The sequence below is a fragment of the Pristis pectinata genome, chromosome 34 (assembly GCF_009764475.1).
Source record: "Pristis pectinata isolate sPriPec2 chromosome 34, sPriPec2.1.pri, whole genome shotgun sequence".
NCBI lineage: Eukaryota > Metazoa > Chordata > Chondrichthyes > Rhinopristiformes > Pristidae > Pristis > Pristis pectinata.
This window is the reverse complement of record NC_067438.1, coordinates 3,223,567-3,242,791: the sequence shown is the minus strand read 5'-3', so window position 1 is coordinate 3,242,791 and position 19,225 is coordinate 3,223,567. Positions and strand designations below refer to the sequence as shown.

Genomic DNA, 19,225 nt, shown 5'->3' with positions numbered 1-19,225 from the left:
GGTCACCCCAACCTCACTCGCAGAACGTAGGGGACGCTTGCAAACGTGCACATTTGGACACCGAGCTCTTAAGTCATCGGAGGCTGTTTCACTGAAACATCTGGGAGAATGGGTCTCAACGTCCACAATGAGGGTCCTCCATCGACCTGCCCCCCCTGTACAGCAAGGCCTTCTGTTGACGAAGGTGTTTGACAGATCCTGACACATTTCCACAACACATGCGGGACCACAAGGGTATTGAGGCCGGTCTTCACTTGAAGGCAAACCCTTTCTTTGGTGTTCGCGTTGAAGCTCCATCTTATTTGGTATCCCAGAGTCATAGAGCCATACAGCACGTAAACAGGCCCTTCGGCCCAGATCATCCATGCTGCCTGTGTTGTCCAGTGAGTTAATCCCATCTGCCCACGTTTGTGGACTAGCAAACTTTTGTGTGAACTGATTTGTGAGTGTCAAAGGGGACATACCGAATTTCGTTAGCATCATGAGGAAGTAGAGGCCCTGGTGAGCTTTCTTGGCTGTGGCATCTACGTGATTTGACCAGGACAGGCTATTGGTGATGTTCACTCCCAGAAACTTGAAGCTCTCATTCCTCTCAACCTCAGTGGATCGAACGGGAGTGTTCTGGAAGGTTGAAGTGGTGAACGAGAGCAGGAAGCAGCACCGATACAGACATGATGTACCTGAGAAAGAGGTGAGGGAAGGATCTGGCTGCGACTGAAACAAGGAACGTTCCACATATCCTAAAGAGAGGCTGGCAGAGTCTGGATCCCAACCGCTTCCCAACATGGAACCAATAATTCGGTTTTGCACTCATTTTTTATGAAATCTTTTCCAAAGGAAATGAATCTGTTGTGAAAAGAGGAAATGCTGGAAAGACGCAGCAGGTCGGGCAGGATCTGTGGAGAGAGAAAAGGAGTCAGCGGTCCACGTCGGTGACGTCTGACGGAACTGATCCCAACGCTGCCTGAACGGCTGCGGACTTCAAGCATTTTCTGTTCGTTTTATTTAGTTTTCCAGCATCTACTTTCACTGAGATGAATCTGATGTTCCACCATTCTGGAAAAAATACAGCATTTGGTTCATCGCTGCTCAAGAATAGCAGGTCATTGACTTCAGGAGAGGGGTCAGTATCCATGCACCTGTCTACATCAATAGTGCTGAGGTTGAGAGGGTTGAGAGCTTCAAGTTCCTTGGAGTCAACATCACCAGTAGCTTGTCCTGGTCCAACCACGTAGACGCTATGAACATGAGAGCTCAGCAGTGCCTCTACTTCCTCAGGGGTTTAAAGAAATTTGGTGTGTCTCCATCGACCCTCTCTAATTTTTATTGATGCACAACAGAAAGCCTCCTATTTGGATGCATCACAGTTTGGTACGGCCACTGCTCTGCCTGGGGCCGCAAGAAACTGCAGAGAGTTGTGGACACAGCCCAGTGCATCATGGAAACCAGCCTCCCCTTCATGCACTCTGTCCATACATCTTGCTGCCTTGGTGAAGTAGCCAACATAAGCAAAGACCCCGCAACCCGGGTCATTCTCTCTTCTCCCCTCTTCCATCAGGTAGAAGGTACAGGAGCCGGAGGGCACATAAAACCAGGCTCATGGACAGCTTCTATCCCACAGTTTCAAGACTATTGAACGGCTCCCATATACGATGAGAAGGGCTCTTGACCACACAATCTGCCTTGTTATGACCTTGCCCCTTATTGTCTACCTGCAATACACTTCCCTGCAGCTGTGACATCTTCCTCTGTATTTTGTTCGTGTTTTTACCCTGTTCTACCTCAGTGCACTGTAATTAATTGACCTGTAAAATTGTTTGCAAGACATGTTTTTCACTGTACCTCGGTACAGGTGACAGTAATAAACCAATACCAATAATTCCCTGAATTCAGGGAGACACAACCGACCGCAGATGGTGGATTGTGGAGAAGCAAAACTGCTGGCAGACCTCAGTGGGTCAAAAATGCAGAGTCCTGATCCAGCGTGTCGACCCGAAACGTCGACCGTCCCGCAGAATGACCCGCTGATTTCATCCAGCAGTGTATTTTTGCTCCTGAATTCAGGGAAAGTGTCAATCCAGTTGATGGATGTGAGAAAGTTCTGTTCAATGAAGTTCCGCTTTCAACCAGACGGTGGGGATGGCGGGCTACCCGAAGATCTGTGCTGTGTCACGGCGCAGGATCCCCACCTGCTGCTGGCAACCGGTACTGCAGGAACACAAAATACTGTGTCCGTTGGGACAGGCGGGCGAATATATTATTCACGGAATGTGGGCATCGCCAGCAAGGTCAGCATTTACTGCCCATCAACCACCGCTGAGAAGGTGAAGATTTGCTACGTCAGCCGCTGCGGTCCGTGTGGTGAAGGAGCTCCCACTGTGCTGCGGGGCCACGAGATTTGGACCAAATGACGATGTAGGAACGGCCGATTAATTAACCAGTGAGGACAGTTACCCGGGGAAAGGGAACCGGGAGCAGAGAAAATGAACAGATTCCGAGTTCGAGGCCTTCACCGACCTGGGGGCAGCAGCGGTGACAGGATCGCAACCCATGGTGGTGAGGGGAAAGGAGGGACAGCGAGCTGGAGACACGAGAGACGCAGGTTCTGGAATCTGGAGCAACAAAATGCTGGAGGAACTCAGCAGGTCAGGCAGCCGATGCGGAGGGAAATGGACAGTTGACGTTTCTCCTGTTGTTTCCTTTCCCCTCTGGGAGTTCTGGCTGGCGATGCCCACATTCCGTCAACAATAAACGTCCCAGCGGAGAGTTGCAGCGTTTTGTGTTCCTGCTCCTCCTGCAGTACCGGTTCCCAGCAGCAGGAGGGGATCCTGCGCCGTGAAACTGCACAGATCTTTGGGCCGCTCGCCATCCCCACCGTCTGGTTGAAAGCGGAACTGCAATGAAATGAACTTCCTCACATCCGTGAGTTGCATTGACGGTTTCCCGGAATTCAGGGCACGAACAACGATGAACCAACTGCCGTGAATTTTTACGTTACAGCAGAACACCGGATTCATTTCAGGAAAAAAAAGCAAATACTGGAAAATCGAAGAAAGCATCAGTAAACGATTGAAATACGCAGCCGGTCATTCCCAGCTTGGAATTAATCCGGTGAGACGCCACCGACGTGGAAAACTAACTCCGCTTCTCTCCCCACAGATGCTGCCTGACCCGCTGAGTTCTTCCAGCGTTTTGTTTGTTGCTCCACATTCTGGCATCTGCAGTCTCTCGTGTCTCCACCAGATTCCGTACTCAGTACATCGCCTTCCATAATCTCTGACACCTCTCAGGTGTTCTCACCGTCAGACACATCGGCCCAACACTCCACTCTCGGCATTGCGAAGGGAACATTCCCTCCGTGATGCTCTGATCCCCTCTTCTCTCTTCACCGACACCCACTCCCTTCCCATGGCGCCTTCCCGTGCAACCGCAGCAGAGGCCACACCCGCACTTTTACCTCCCTCTTTCGCACCATTCAGAGAGCCAAACACTCCCCTGGGTGAAGCAGTGATTTACTTGAACCTCTTCCAATTCCGTGAGCCGCATTTGCTGCTCACAATGCGGTCCGCTCTGCACGGGGATACCAATCGCAGGCTGTGCGACCGCTTTGCAGACACTGCCGTCCGGTTCACACGGGGGAACTGAGCCTCGAGCTGCTGTCACTTTGATTCTCCATCCCACTCTCAGGCTGAATTCTGCCTTTGGTCTCCTGCACTTTTCCAACGAGTCTGCACAAAGCTCGGGGAACAGCGCCTATCTTCTGACTGGGCACGTTACAGCGCTCGGGACTCAACACTGAATTCAACCGTTTCAATCGTGAGTCCTTCCTTGTATCTCACATTCTCCGCATTCATTTTGTCTTCTCTCACTTCTGGTAATTTCGGATTTCACCGCATCCTCCTATTTCCAACTGCCCCAGACTCACCTTTACCTCCCGCTTCCAGTCAGCACCACCAGCTCTGGTGCCTTTCATAACGTGTCAGGGAAACTTAGGACCCGGGGGAGCTTCGCATATCTCACCATCCTGGACCTGCCGTCTTCTCACAGCTCCCATCGGGCAGGAGGTACAGAAGCCTGAAGTCCCACACCACCAGGTTCAGGAACAGCTACTTCCCTTCAGCCACTCGGTCCTTGAACCAACCGGCAAAACCCTCATCACTACAGTTTAGCAACACTGACCACTTTGATCACCTTACTCTGAAATGGACTTTGTTCTTTTTTGTTCTAATTGTGTGCAGTGTGGTGCCTGTGTTAACTTTATTCAGTATTTACTGCGAGCTGCATTCACAGTGTGTGTACTGTGGTCACTGTGCACTGGATCCAGTGTGGATCACGTCCAATTTTGTTCCATGTTCAGAGTTTATTGTCCCCATTGTGTACACCGCTCATTATGCAGCGCTCTCTGACATTACCTGCTGGCAAGATGCACCTACCTTCACACAGCTGAGACTCTCCTGTGGACACCGCCCCCCGCTTTACCAAGAGGGACTGATTCTGACTGTCTGCCCTATCTCTGCCTCTCGTAATTTTACAAACTTCTGTCAGGTCTCCCCTCAGCCGCTGCACCCGAGAAATCAACCTGGTTTGTCCAACCTCTCCAAACAACACCTGCCCTCCAATCCAGGCAGCATCCTGGCGAACCATTTCTGCACCTCTCCAGGGCCTCCACATCCTTCCGAAAACGGGGCGACCTGAACTGAATCCAAAACTCCAGATGCCCCCAACCAGAGTTTTATACAATTGCGTTCCCTGACTTTTGTTCCTTGTGATCCCCTCCGTCTGCTGACGCTCCGTCCCTGGTGAGGAGACAGGAAACCACCTCAAGGGGGTGTGGACCAGAGTAATTCTCCACAACTGCCGCTGGACAGGGGGAGCACTGAGTGTGCTCTTGGCATCTGTTGGCACATTCGGTCCCGACCGGGTGAAAGCAGAGAGTTGAGAGCGAATAACTGGAGCGATTCCCCCACCTGCTGACTGCACAGAGAAATGCACCTCCTGCTTCCCGAGCGGTCTCCCACAGCTGAGGATGACTCGCTTCCACTCCAGCGCTGAGGTGACTGATGCGGCCAATGTGGGAGCCGCAGTGTGGGATCAGTGTAAGCGGGTGGTGAATGGTTGCTGAGGACTCGGTGGGCCGAAGGGTCTGTTTCCGTGCTGAGAGGCCCTTCGGCCCAGCGAGTGACACGGACTCAGTGACACTGAGACCACCTGAAACAGGAACATCACCACAGAGGCCGGCGGGTCAAATGTATCTTGCTTTGAGAAGGAGGGTGAAATATTGTCCCCCGCAGGAGCCCTGGCCTTACTTGAGGGTCCTGCCTTCTGTAATATCCCACCGTTGTGGAGGGCGGGAGTTGGGTTTAGAGTTGAGCAGTGGGAGGGAGGGATGGACGGGATCGGAGGGACGGTGGGAGAGATCATCGGGATGTTGGGAAGGGGTCACGCAGATGATTGGAAGAGGTCGGATCAGACAGGTCATTGGGAGGTTGTCAGGGAGATAATGGGGAGGGGGGTGTCTGGGAAGGTGAGATGGTGATGGACAAATGGGGGAGGGGTTCGGTGATTTGTTTGGGGAGGGTCAGGTGATCGGGGAAGGGGACGGAGTAGATCATTCGGGGAGTGCGGGGGTTGCCAGCGACATGACGGGTGAGTCTGGAAGATCAACCAAGTGTCTCTGGCCGGAGGCCAGGTGATTGTGGGAGATGGCGGACAGGTGATTGGACGGGGGTTTGAGGATACTGGCAGCGAGGAGCGAGGGGCAATCGGTACAGGACTTATACAGTGAATGGCAGGACCCTGAGGAGTGTTATGGAACGAGGGAACTGGGAGTGCAAGTGCGTAGCTCACTGAAAGCGGCGTCACAAGTAGATAGGCTGGTGGAGAAAGCGTTTGACATGCTGGTCTTCATCAGTCAGGGCACTTGAGTATTGCAGTTGGGAAGTTGAAAAAACAAATAGCCTTTTTCCCAGGTCGGGTGTGCTAAAAACAAGAGGGCATTATTTTAAGATAAGATCTTTATCAGTCACATGTACATCGAAACACACAGTGAAATACATTTTTTGTGCAGTGATTTTGGGTGGGGGGGGGCAGCCCGCAAGTGTCGCCATGCATCCGGCGCCAACATAGCATGCCCATAACCTCCTAACCCGTACGTCTTTGGATTGTGGGAGGAAACCGGAGCACCCGGAGGAAACCCACGCAGACACGGGGAGAACGTACAAACTCCTTATGGACAGTGGGTGGATTTGTGGACTTTAGGACCCGGGGGAGCCGCCGCCCGCGGTTCAATCTTTGTATTTTCACAAAAGTATTTCTGTTCCGCTGACGGATGCAGTTAACGCGTTAAAATTAATGGGTCGACAGTTCTAATGTCAATTCGTGTTTATTTCACTCTCCCCACAATTATATTTACACTGACTTCCTCCTGACGCCGGTCCCGTGACCCGACCCGGTTACAGACCCGGAGCGGAACCGGAGCAGATTCTCAGCCAGTTTTCATCCCAAGTCCCGAAGAAAGGATAAAGTTTCTCCGTGAATTTATTCCCAGTGAAGGTGTGGAGATGGGACTTGGTGTCCGCGCTGTAAAATGAAACTGTCCCGGACCCGTAACCGAGATAAACTCCCACCCTCCCGGGGATGGGACCGGCAGGGAGACGGGATCGAGGGGAGGTGTTCACATAAAACTCGTCACCATCCCCCTCGATGGTCCAGAATCCGTTCTCCGGGATCAGTCCGACCCGTCGCTTCCTCTCCACAGACTTTGCGGCGACTCCCAGACCCCAGCCCCGACTCCCCGCCACCTCCACCTCCCAGTAATGTCCCCCCGATGTGAATCCCTCCGATCCCAGCACACGGGCCCCGACTGTGAACCTCTTCCCGGTGTCGGGGAGACTCCTCCAGGTCCGGGTCCGTCTCACACTCTTCCGATCCTCAGACACCTCGAGCCGCGGACCCGCCGTTCCCACATCCAGGGTGACGGAGACTGGGGGGAGAAGCAGAGAATTAGAGAGTCCCCGGGGGTTGGGGGGGAGACTCGGGCAGCGCGGAGCCGGCACCGGGGGAGAGGCCGCTCGGCCGCAGGCTCAGTCGGGCGGCCGACACAAAACTTTCCCGGGGATTCACTCAAATATACCGGATGGACAACAAACTTCTTCCCGGGGTTTTCTCCGGGTCGGAGCGGGGAGTTTCACACACAAAACGCTGCAGGAACTCAGCGGGTCAGGCAGCGTCTGTGGAGGGGAAATAAACAGTCGACGTTTCGGGCCCAGACCCTTCATCAGGACTGGAAAAGGAGGGGAGAAGCCGGAATAAAAGGGTGGGGGAGGGAGAGGAGCTGGCGGGTGATGGGTGAGGGAGGTGGGTGGGAAGCGATTGGGCTGAGTGGTTCCTGGAGATAAAGAGGAATCAGAGAGCTGCCCAGCGCCAAAAGAGGCTCTTCAGCCCAACCCAAATTCCTAACTGAACGAGTCCCATTTGCCTGCATTTGGCCCATTATCACTTTAAACCTTTCCTACCCATCTACCTGTACAAATGTCTTTGAAAACTTTGTAGCTGTACCTACCTCTACAGCTTCCTCCGGCAGCCTCCTGCCCTCCAGGGAAACAAGTCGCAGCTGATCCAGCCTCACCTTATAACCCAAGCTCTCCAGTCCCCATAACATCCTCGGAAATCTGTTGTGCTCCCTCTCTACAATGATATCCTTCCGACAGCAGGGGAACCAGAACTGTACACAGGGCTCTGAATGAGGCCTGACCAACTTCTTATACAGCTGTAACGTGTCGTCCCAGCTCCTGTACTCAATACTCTGACCGAAGAAGGCAAGTGTGCTAAATGCCTTCTTCACCACCCTGTCTAACTGTGTCGCCACTTTCAAGAAACTATGTAGCTGCGCCCAGCGGTCACTCTGTTCTACAACACTCTCCAGGGCCCTCCCAATTGCTGTGTAAATCCTGCCCTGCTTTGTCTTCCCAAAATACAAAACCCCACATTTCTCTGAATTAAACTCCATCTACCATTCCTCAGCCCACTGGCCCAGTTGATCAAGATCCTGTTGTAATCTTCAATAACCCTCTTCACTGTCCACTATAGCACCAATTTTAATCTCATCCACAAACTTCTGAACCACAAATTAAATGATGAACAGCAGTGGACCCAGCACACCTGCAGCACACCGCTGGTCACAGGCCTCAGGCCAACAGTCAGAAAAACAACCCTCCTCCACAACCCACTGTCTCTGACCACCAAGCCAATTTTGAATCCAATTGGCCAGCTCGCCCTGGATCCCATGTGATCTAACTTTCCGGACTCGCCTACCATGTGGTATCTTGTCAAAGGCCTTGCTAAAGTCCATGCAGACAACGTCTACTGCACTTCCTTCATCCATCTTCTTGGTCACATCTTCAAAAAACTCAACCACATTCACGAAGCAGGATTTCCCATGCAGAGAGCCACGCTGACTATCCCTAATCAGTCCTTGCCTTTCCCAGTGCACGTAGATCCCGTCTCTCAGAATCCCCTCTATTCCCATCCCCACCACCGACGTCAGACTGACCGCTCTGTACTTCCTAGGCTTTTCCTTGCAGCCTTTCTTCAATAAAGGCACAACATGAGTCACCCTCCCGTCTTCTGGCATCTCACCCGGAGATATCGATGATACAATTATCTCCACAAGGGACCCTACAATTACTTCCCGAGCTTCCCACAATATCCTCCGATACACTTGATCAGGCCCTGGGGACTTATCTACCTTTCTGCATTTTAAGACGTCCAGCACCTCCTCCTCTAATGTGGTAGAAAATGAGGTGGATAATCTTTTGGGGGCTCTGTGGAACTGGCACAGAAGAGGCCTGGGGCAGAGAAATGATGACAGGCAAGGTTTGGAAGGATTTGGGCCCAATGCAGACACATGTGATAGGCTCAGGTGGGCACCTTGGTCGGCATGGATGAATTGGGCCAAAGGGCCTGTTTCCATGCTGTATCGCTCTGTGACATTCCAGCCTTTATAGGTCGGGTTCAGAATGTAGGAGTTGGGACGTCCTGTTGCAACTTTACAAAACACTGGTTAGGTCACTCCTGGTGTATTGTGTCCAGTTCTCCTCGTCACACTATGGGAAGGATGAGATTGTGCTGGAGAGAGAGTAGAGGAGATTCCCCAGGATGTTGTCCGGATCAGAGGACTTCAATTGTGGGGAGAGTTTGGATGGGGAAATAGGTTGGCACAGACGTGGTGGGTCGAAGGGCCCATTTCTCTGCTGTAAGACTTTGTGACTCTGTGACTTTAAATGAACTGAATGACTGAGGCCCCACAGCCCTCCGGTGCAGAGAATTACAAAGATACACCATCCTCTGAGGGTACACCCCATTCTGAGACAGTGACCCCTGACTCTTGACTCCTCAGACAGGGGAAACATCCTCCCTGCATCCTGCCTGTTGAGCCCTGAAAGAATTTTGTGTTTCCGTGAGATCTCGTCTCATTCTTCGAAACATGGAACATAGAACAGTAGAGCACAGCAACAGGCCCTTCATTCAATATGACCATGACTGATCTATGCTGGCATCGTCCTCCTCTGTGCCAGTTCCCCATTACCCTCAGTTCCTCGATCTTTCAAATGTTTCTCTATCTCCACCTTAAATACATCCAATAATCAGGCCTCTACCACCCTCAGGTGCAGAGAATTTCCGAGATCCACCAGCGTCTGAAGAAAGTTCTAAAAACCTCAGTTGTAAATGACCGGCCCTTTAACTTGTAACTATGTCCCCTTGTCTGTGACTCTCTCACTCGTGAAAACATCCCAACATCTACCCGGCCAAGCTCCTTTGGATCTTTTATGTTTGAATAAGCTCATTCTTCTAAACTCCACGGAACACAGACCCAATCCGTCCAGTCTCTCTCCATAGGACAACCCTCTCACCCCAGGAATGAGCCTGGCGAATCTCCTTCCGACTGCCTCCAATGCTGCTCTGTCATGTTTAGTTCAGGGAACCAAACTGTACACAGCAAACACATCTCCAGACTCCTGGATCTGGGACTCAACACATCCCTTTGCAACTGGATCCTTGACTTTCTGGTGAACAGACCACAATCAGAGAGGATCGGCAGCAACACCCCCTCCACGATTATCCTGAACACTGGTCCCCAAAGGCTGTGTTCTCAGTCCCTACTCTACTCCCTGTACACTCGCGACTGTGTGGCCAGATTCTGCTCTAACTCCATCTACAAGTTCGCAGTTGAAACCACCGTAGTCGGCCAAATCTCAAAAAATTGCCAGTCACAGTATAGGAAGCGGACAAATAGCCTACTGGCATGGTGTCATGGCAACAACCTTTCCCTCAGTGTCAGCAAAACAAAAGAGCTGGTCATTGATTTCAGGAAGGGGGGGCGGTGCACACGCTCCCATTTACATCAATGGTGCTGAGGTCGAGATGGTTGAGAGCTTCACGTTCCAATGAGTGAACATCAGCAACAACCTGTCCTGGTCCAACCATGTAGACACCATGACTAACAAAGCTCACCAGCGCCTCTACTTCCTCAGGAGGTGAAAGATATTTGACATGTTCCATTTGACCCTCACTAATTTTTATCAATGCACCATAAAAAGCATGCTATCTGGACGCATCATGGTTTGGTATGGCAACTGCTCTGCTTCAGACAGCAATTAACTGCAGGGAATTGTGGACACACCTCAGCACATCACTGAAACCCACCTCCACTCCATGGACTCTTGTGTATACTTCTCGCTGCCTCTCTAAAGCAGCCACTGTAATCAAAGAGCCCCCCCCCAGACATTCTCTCTTCTACACCCCTCCCATTGGGCATAAGATGCAAAAGCCTGAAAGCCTGTCCCACCAAGGCCAGGGATAGATTCTATCCACTGTTCTTGGACTATTGAGCGGCCCGCTAGTCAGATAAAATGGATTCTTCACCTCACACTCTACCTCGTTATGACCTTGCACCTTATGGTCTGCCTGCACTGCACTTTCTCTGTAACTGTAACCACTTTGTTCTGCATTCTGTTCTTGTTTTCCCTTGTACTCCGTCAATGCACAGTCGCAATGAAATGATCTGTGTGGATCACATGGAAAACAACGTTTTTCACTGTACCTCAGTACATGTGACAATAAAAAACAATTTCCTCTGGCTACGGTGTCACCAAAATCCTGTACAATTGCAGCAAGTCATCATTACTCCCAGACTTGCATAATAAAGGCCGTATGAGGAATGGACTGGACAGAGGAGGTACAACCAGAAGGGAGGGTTTGCATCAGTGACTTTTCATAACACCCTTGTATTATCAAGAAATGTTGCTCCAACAGCGTCACCCTCCTGTCACAGACGGGAGCTCAGGCACTCTGTGATACCGTACACTTGTGTGGATATATGAGTAGACTTGAGCAGGAAATCAGGAGGGCTAAAGGAAAACGTGATAGTTCTGGCAGTTAAGATGAAGGACAATCCTGAGAGATTCTATTAAGTATAGTAAGAGCAAAAGAGAAACAAGTGTGAGAATAGGTCTCCTTGAGGATCAATATGGTGGTCTGTATGTGGAGCCTCGGGGAGGTGAGGGGGTGCGGTCTGAAATGAATATTACTCATCTGCGTTTCCCAGGGAGAAGGTTGTGGAAGCGAAGGAATTAAGGGAAATGAACAGTGATGTCTTGGGAAAAACCACAGTGCAAACAAGGAGGTGCTGGTGGTCTCAAAAAGCATATTACGGTGGATAAATCCCCGGGGCCTGATCAAGTGTATCCTGGGACATTAGGACTAGAGAAGAAAATGCAGGGACCCTGGCAGAAATATTTGCCTCCCATTTAGCTACAGGTGAGTGCCGGAAGACTGGAGGGTGGCTCATGTTGTGCCGTTATTTAAGAAGGGCTGCAAGGACAAGCCAGGGAATTGCAGGCTGCTGAGCCTAACATCAGCGGGAACGTTACTGGAGGGAATCTGAGGGACAGGATATACCAGCATTTGGAAAGGCAAGGACTGATTAAGGACAGTCAGCATGGCTGTGTGTGTGGGAAATCTCACCTCACAAATGTGACTGGGTATTTTGAGCAGCTGACAGAGAGGATTGACGAGGACAGGGTGATAGACATTGTCCACGTGAAGTTTAGCAAGGCCTTTGACAAGGTCTCGCAAGGAAGGCCAGTCCAGAAGGTGAGATCACATGAGATCCAGGTTAAGCGGGGCAATTGGACACAAAATTGACAGTGGGAGTAGCCAGAGGGTGGTGGTGGAGGGTTGTTTTTCAGATGGAGGCATGTGACCAGTGGTGTACCACAGGGATCAGTTCTGGGTCCACTGTTATTGGTCATCTGCATTAACGATTTGGAAGAGAATGTGGAAGGCATGGTTAAATGTTTGCCAATGACAGCAATATTGGTGGTGTAGTGGACAGTGGAGAAGGTTATCTAGATTACAGCAGGATCCAGATTAACTGAACTGGAATTGGAATTGGTTTATTATTGTCACTTGTACCGAAGTGCAGTGAAAAACTTGTCTTGCATACCGTTCATACAGGTCAATTCATCACACAGTGCATTGAGGTAGGACAAGGTAAAACAATACAGAATGCAGACTAAAGTCTCACAGCTACAGAGAAAGTGCAATGCAGGTAGACAATAAGGTGCAAAATCATAATGAGGTGAACTGTAGTTCAAGAGTCCATCTTATCATACTAGGGAACTGCTCAAAGTCTTTTACCAGCATAATAGAAGCTGTTCTTGAGTTTGGTGGTACATACTTTCAGGCTTTTGGATCTTCTGACCGATGGGAGAGGGGAGAAGAGAGAATGTCTGGGGTCGGTGGGATCTTTGATTATACTGGCTGCTTTACTGAGGCAGCAAGAAGTACAGATAGGGTGCATGGAAGGGAGGCTAGTTTCTGTGATGTCCTGCGCTGTGTCTACAACTCTCTGCAATTTCTTGCGGTCTTGGGCAGAGCAGTTGCCATACCAAGCTGTGATGCATCCAGATAGGATGCTTTCTCTGGTGCATCGATAAACATTGGTGAGGGTCGATGGAGACACACCAAATCTCTTTAGCCTCCTGAGGAAGTAGAGGTGCTGATGAGCTTTCTTGACCATGGCGATCCCTGGTTGGACTAGGACGGGCTATCAGTGATGTTCACTCCGAGGAACTTGAAGATCTCAAGACTCTCAACCTCGTCCCGTTGGTGCAGACAGGGGAAACTGGGAACGTGGGCCAGGGAATGGTAGATGCAATTTAACTTGTTCAGCTGCTGGGGGTATTTGCTGATATATTTAACCTCTCCCTGCTTCAGTCTGAGGTTTCCACATATTTTAAGAAGACCACTATCATCCCAGTCCTGAAGAAGATCAAGGTAACGTGCCATAATGACTACCGACCAGTGACTCTGACATCCACCATCATGAAGTGCTTTGAGAGGCTCGTCATGGCACGCATCAACTCCAGCCTCCCAGACAACCTCGATCCACTGCAATTTGCTTACTGCATAACAGTGGACCCCGTCTCCCTGGCCCTACACTCAGCTCTGGAACATCTGGACAGGAAAGACACCTCTGTTTGACTATTGTTTATTGACTGCAGCTTTGTCTTCAATACCATAATTCGAAGCAAACTCATCAGCAGTCTCTGAGACCTGGGACTCAACACCTCCCTCTTGCGGTCCTGGGCAGAGCAAATGCCATACCAAGCCGTGATGCATCCAGATGTAACTGGATTTTTGACTTTCTGACCAGCAGACTGCATTCATGTGATGATAGGCAGCAACACCTCCAGCACGATTATTCTGAACACTGGTGCCCCACAAGGCTGCGTCCTCAGCTCTACTCTACTCCCTATATATCCATGACTACGTGGCCAGATTCTGCTCTAACTCCATCTACAAGTTTGCAGATGATACCACCGTAGTTGGCTGTATCTCAAATAATGATGAGTCGGAGTACAGGAAGAGAGAGAGAGCTTAGTGACATGGTGTCATGACAACAACCTTTTCCTCAATGTCAGCAAAACAAAAGAGCTTGTCATTGATGTCAGGAAAGGTGGCGGCATACATGCACCTGTCTACATCAATGTTTCGGAGGTTGAGAGGGTTGAGAGCTTCAAGTTCCTTGGAATGAATATCACTTATCCTTGTCCAACCATGTAGACGCCACGACCAAGAAAGCCCACCAGTGCCTCTACTTCCTTAGGAGGCTAAAGAGATTTGGCATATACCCTGACACTCACCAATTTTTATCAATGCACCATAGAAAGCATCATATCTGGATGCATCACGGCTTGGTATCGCAACTGCTCTGCTCAGCACCACAAGAAACTGCAGAGAGTTGTGGACACAGCCCAGCGCATCACGGAAACCAGCCTCCCCTCCATGCAGTCTGTCAATATCTCTCGATTCCCTGGTGAAGCAGCCAACATAATCGAAGACCCCGCCCACCTGGGTCATTCTCTCTTTTCTCCTCTCCCATCAGGCAGAAGATACAGGATTCAGAGGGCACGTACCACCAGGCTCAAGGACAGCTTCGGTCCCACGGTGATAACACTATTGAATGGTTCCCTTAGACGATGAGATGGACTCTTGACCTCGCAATCTACCTTGTTTGACCTTGAATGTTATTGTCTACCTGCAATGCACTTACCTGCAGCTGTGACACTTTACTCTGTACTCCGTTATTGTTTTTACCCTGTACTACCTCAATGCCCTGTGCAATGAATTGATCTGTAGGAATGGTACGCAAGACAAGTTTTTCACTGCACCTCCGCACATTTGATAAAAATAAACCAATACCAATACCAAGTGTGAGGTGTTGCATGTTGGTCTGTTAAACCAGGGCAGGACATATACTATAAATGGCAGAGATTGTTGTAAAACAGAGAAACGTAGAGGTACAGGAACATAGTTCCATGAAGGTGGCAAGACAGGTAAACAGGGTGGTGAAGAATACGTTTGGCATGCAAGCCTTCATCGGTCAGGGCATTGAGTACAGGAGTTGAGATGTCATGTTACAACTGTACAGGTTGTTGATAGACCACACTTAGAGTACTGTGTGCATTTCTGGTTGCCCAACTATAGGAAAGATGTCATTCCGCTGGACAGAAAGCTTCAAGAGCACAGTACCAGGACTGGACGGCTTGGGTTATAAAAATAGACTGGATAGGCTGTGGTTATATCCCTGGAGCATAGGACGTTGAGGGGTGACCCCTTATTGAGGTAAATAAAATCATGAGGAGCACTCATAAGATGAATGCTCACAGTCCTTTTCCAGGATTGGGTCATTTAAGATTAGAGGGAAAAGATTTTTCCACTCTGGCTGTGCATCTAGGCATGTGTTTCTGTGTGTGTGTGTGTGTGTGTGTGTGTGTGTGCGTGCGTGCGTGTGTGGATTGCAACAAGTACAGGTGAGTGTGCACATTGAAGTATCTGTGTGTTACTGTGTGTCTCCACATGTATGTTGTGTGTTGACAATGTGTGGCATGTGTGTGAGTTGCTCAAATGAATAAATTCACTGGGTCTGAAGAGAATGGATTCCAGGTTATTGAGGGGACCTAACAATGTACATTGTGGAGGCTGTGGCCACAATCTGCCAATCCTCCTGTGTGTGTGTGTGTGTGTGTGTGTGTGTGTGTGTGTGTGTGTGTGTGTGTGTGTGTGTGTGTGTGTGTGTGTGTGTGTGTGTGTGTGTGTGTGTGTGTGTGGAGCTTTGCCAGGCCGATTAGGCTATGTGTGCTTATATAATTCCTATAAATCCATTAACTGCATATTAATTCCCTGGCTAATGCGGTAGGATACAAAATCATGTCTTCCCGTGCGTGTGCAGTGTTGCTGGGTTCAGAATGCAGTGGTTCATCTAACAGCCCGTATGTTGGTTGTATTGCGCTCCTGTGTCAGTGTGTTCAGCGATCTGACATCTCCAGCTGACCATGTGACAGTGACGCTTCCCAGCAGGTGAGGTTGGTGCTGGAATAAGACTTCAGTTCCCATTCAGCCCATTGTTACAGCTCATCTTCGTGTCTATGAATTACTTAAAAGTGTCTCACAAACAAGGACAAAGGAAACTGTGTGCTTTACCTCGCTTAATTGTATCAAACATTTCCCTTAACGCTGTCTTCAACAAAAAGAGGTGATCGAATTTTTCAACTGGTAGGGCACCATCAGTCACCGACAAGGTCTGCACATCATCATTAATCCTGCAAATATTACACAGCCAGTTATAAACTGAGCATCAGTGATATTTGAACTATTTTACAAATCCACACAGGGTTTCAGTAAAGATCATGTCTTACCTCCTCTTCCGACGAGCCTCCTCCTGAAATAAATAAAACACAAATCTGAATTGACTGAGACTGACCGTCCACATCCTCACAGAAGGAATTTCACCCAAGTTATCACGAGCTGCTGAAAATTCCCACGTCCCAACTCGCATTCCCGCTGACACACAGACAGAGGATATTGCAGAAGGAACATTGAACCACGGAACAAAGCACAAGGAATGTTTATGAAAGTTGTGCCATAACCTACAGGAAAGTCTGGACAGGTTGTGCATTTTTCTCTGGATATGATGTCAGGGATGATCACATGGAGGAATTTCAGATCACGAACGGATTTGATTGGGCGGGAGTGGAGAAAGTATCTCTGCTTGTTGGGAGACCAAAAGTCAAAGATGAAATGGCAGGTGGTTTTCAATAAACCATGTCAGAAATGCAGTGAAGGGAAGGTGGAACTCGCTGCCACAGGTGTGGTTGAAGCAGACAGCAGACACTGAATGTAATGGGGAAGTTGGATAAATACATGAGGGACCATGGAGTTGGGGGCACTGTTCATGGGTGTGGTGAGCAGGTGGCAGGAGGCTGGTGAAGCAGGTAAATTGATAGGATAAGATGGACCGAATGGCCTGTCTATGATGCAAAATGGGATATAATCCCATGTGGAAGATATCTGAAAAAGAAAACAGACAGTGCAAATTTCCCTAAAACAACAAACCTGATGAAAACCAACTGATAAATCTGATGTGTGTGTCACATTGTGGAATTCAACCTCAGTTTGCACTGATCCACAGAGAGACCCTCACACTGACTGCACCAGACTCACTTACAGCATGTGTCTGTAACTGGATTCTAATGTGAGTTTCAGGGGATATTATACGTGGGAATCACAGAGACAATCACCAGCTCAGTGTCCAGATCACCAGAACACATTCCCGAGAAGGTTGCAGGATGTCCTGTGAGGTACAGATATTGTGGGAGGCCGGTTTGGGGACAACAACAGCCCTGAACAGTCAAAACATCTGTCTGATCTAACTCAGTTGACAATGATTGGTAAACACTACAGTCATTTTAAATATATCACGCCCCATATTGTAACTGTGTTCTTTAATTGAACCAAATTGTAATGTCATCTCTCACCTTGAGAAATATCAAGCTGTCTTCTTCATTCATCCGTTCCTGTAATTTTGAGAGTTTCTCCTGAATAGAATTTAAATTCTCTTGAATCTCTTGAAGTTTTTTCTCCATTGGATTTAGAATCTTCTCCTCTTCTTCCCTGAGATCTCTGAGTAAGCGCTGCTCCTTCTCAGTGAGAATCTGGTGCAGTTCAGCAAATTGGGATGTGATGTGGGACTGAAGGCTGTGTGACTGTTCCTGTCAAGTGAAAATGTGAAGATTAATTTAGAAAATTTCTCTGTTGTTTTCCTTTATGACATGGAAGGTGACCATGCAGCCCATCAAAGTCCATGCTGGTTCCCAGACCAATCCCATCAATTACATTTACTCAGGTCTCCCTGAAACTTATTCTCCCCCACATGCCCATTAACTCCCACCTGATTCACATACCACCCAGCATCACGACGGTAACTACAGCAGCCAATTAACCGTGCAACCAGCTTATCTTTAAGATGTGGGTGAAAACGGTCCTGCCCAGGGGGAGAACATGCAAACATCACACAGACAGCACCAGAGGTCAGGGTCAGGATCGAACCCAGGTCACTGGAGCTGCGCTACTCTGCGCTTATGTATCAAAGGGAACAAAACTACACAACAAGATCAGAAATTCTGCACAGGGAGGCCTCACCCGAACTCCGGAGATCTTCTCTTTCTGTTGTCGCTCCATTTCCTGGAAGTCTGATTTCATTTTTGTGAGAGATTCTAAGGAAGATTTAATCTGATCCTGGGAATCAGAGAGTAAAGGAATTAGACAATAAAGAAGCAAGAGTGAAAACAGTAGCTCAAAACAGGATTATTTTTACCTTGCATATTTCAACAGCTTCTTTAACCGGCAGGAAGCGGTGCTCTCTGTGTTCCCGCGCATCTCTGCAAATCACACAGATCAGTTTCTTGTCCGTTTCACAAAACAGCTTCAGTTCTTCCTGATGTTCCTCGCAGTGAAGTTTCCTTTCCTTCTTTATCGGATTCAAGTTTAATTTTCGAGCTTTCTCGGACAGACTTGCTAAGGCCCGATTTACCCTGAGGGTGCGGTCCACAAACTCCGCTCGACATTCCGGGCAGGAGTTTCTCTCCTCCCTTTCCCAACACCGTGTGATACAGGAGCGGCAGAAGTTGTGTCCACACTCCAGTATAACCGGATCGGTGAAGAAATCCAGGCAGATGGGACAAATTACCTCCTCGGTTAAACTCTCGACCTGGCCTTTCGAAGCCATGTTAACTCCCCGCACTTCCTGATTCACAGTCCTTTCACTTTCGGGGAGCTGCTGAATCTCTGCAGTGCCGCGATTGCCCACCACACAGCACACACCACACAGGGAATCAATGTTATTTTGCTGCAAGTGTCCAGAGAGAAGGTAACGCGGCCATTTCCACATCAGGGAGGGATCAGAAAGACATTCAACAGGTCTGATTGCTAATGAAGCCTGAGGCTCGACTGAAAGAGACCAAGCCTGAAAAGAGATACACAAGATACTGCAGATGCTGGAATCTGGAGCCAAAAACGTGCTGCTGGAGGAACTCGGAGGGTCGGGCAGCATCTGTGGAGAGAAACAGACAGTCGACCTTCCAGGTCGAGACAGTCCGGATGAAGGGTCTCGACCCGAAACGTCGCCTGTCCATTTGCCTCCACAGATGCTGCCTGACCCGCTGAGTTCCTCCAGCAGCTCGTTTTGTTCAGCTCGAGGCTTAAAGAGATACTGACTGGGGTGTAAAACGGTGGTTAAATATAAATGTAGAACAACCATTAAATCAGTGAATGTGATGCAGCGGGGGTGTGGGGAGAATATTGTGTTGCGAGGAGACAGATG

The 19,225-nt window shown here is 49.4% G+C and overlaps 1 protein-coding gene across 1 annotated transcript; it reads right to left on the bottom strand.

Moving 5' to 3' along the window:
• Window positions 1-5,628: 5,628 nt before the first annotated feature.
• LOC127586003 (E3 ubiquitin-protein ligase TRIM39-like) lies at window positions 5,629-18,987 on the bottom strand. Its single transcript, XM_052043767.1, has 6 exons — window positions 18,221-18,987; window positions 18,046-18,141; window positions 17,382-17,615; window positions 16,263-16,285; window positions 16,048-16,166; window positions 5,629-6,982 (listed from the first exon to the last, which is right to left on the bottom strand). The coding sequence occupies exons 1-6, from the start codon at window positions 18,953-18,955 to the stop codon at window positions 6,453-6,455; spliced, it is 1,737 nt and encodes a 578-aa protein (XP_051899727.1). The 5' UTR covers window positions 18,956-18,987; the 3' UTR covers window positions 5,629-6,452.
• Window positions 18,988-19,225: the final 238 nt, after the last annotated feature.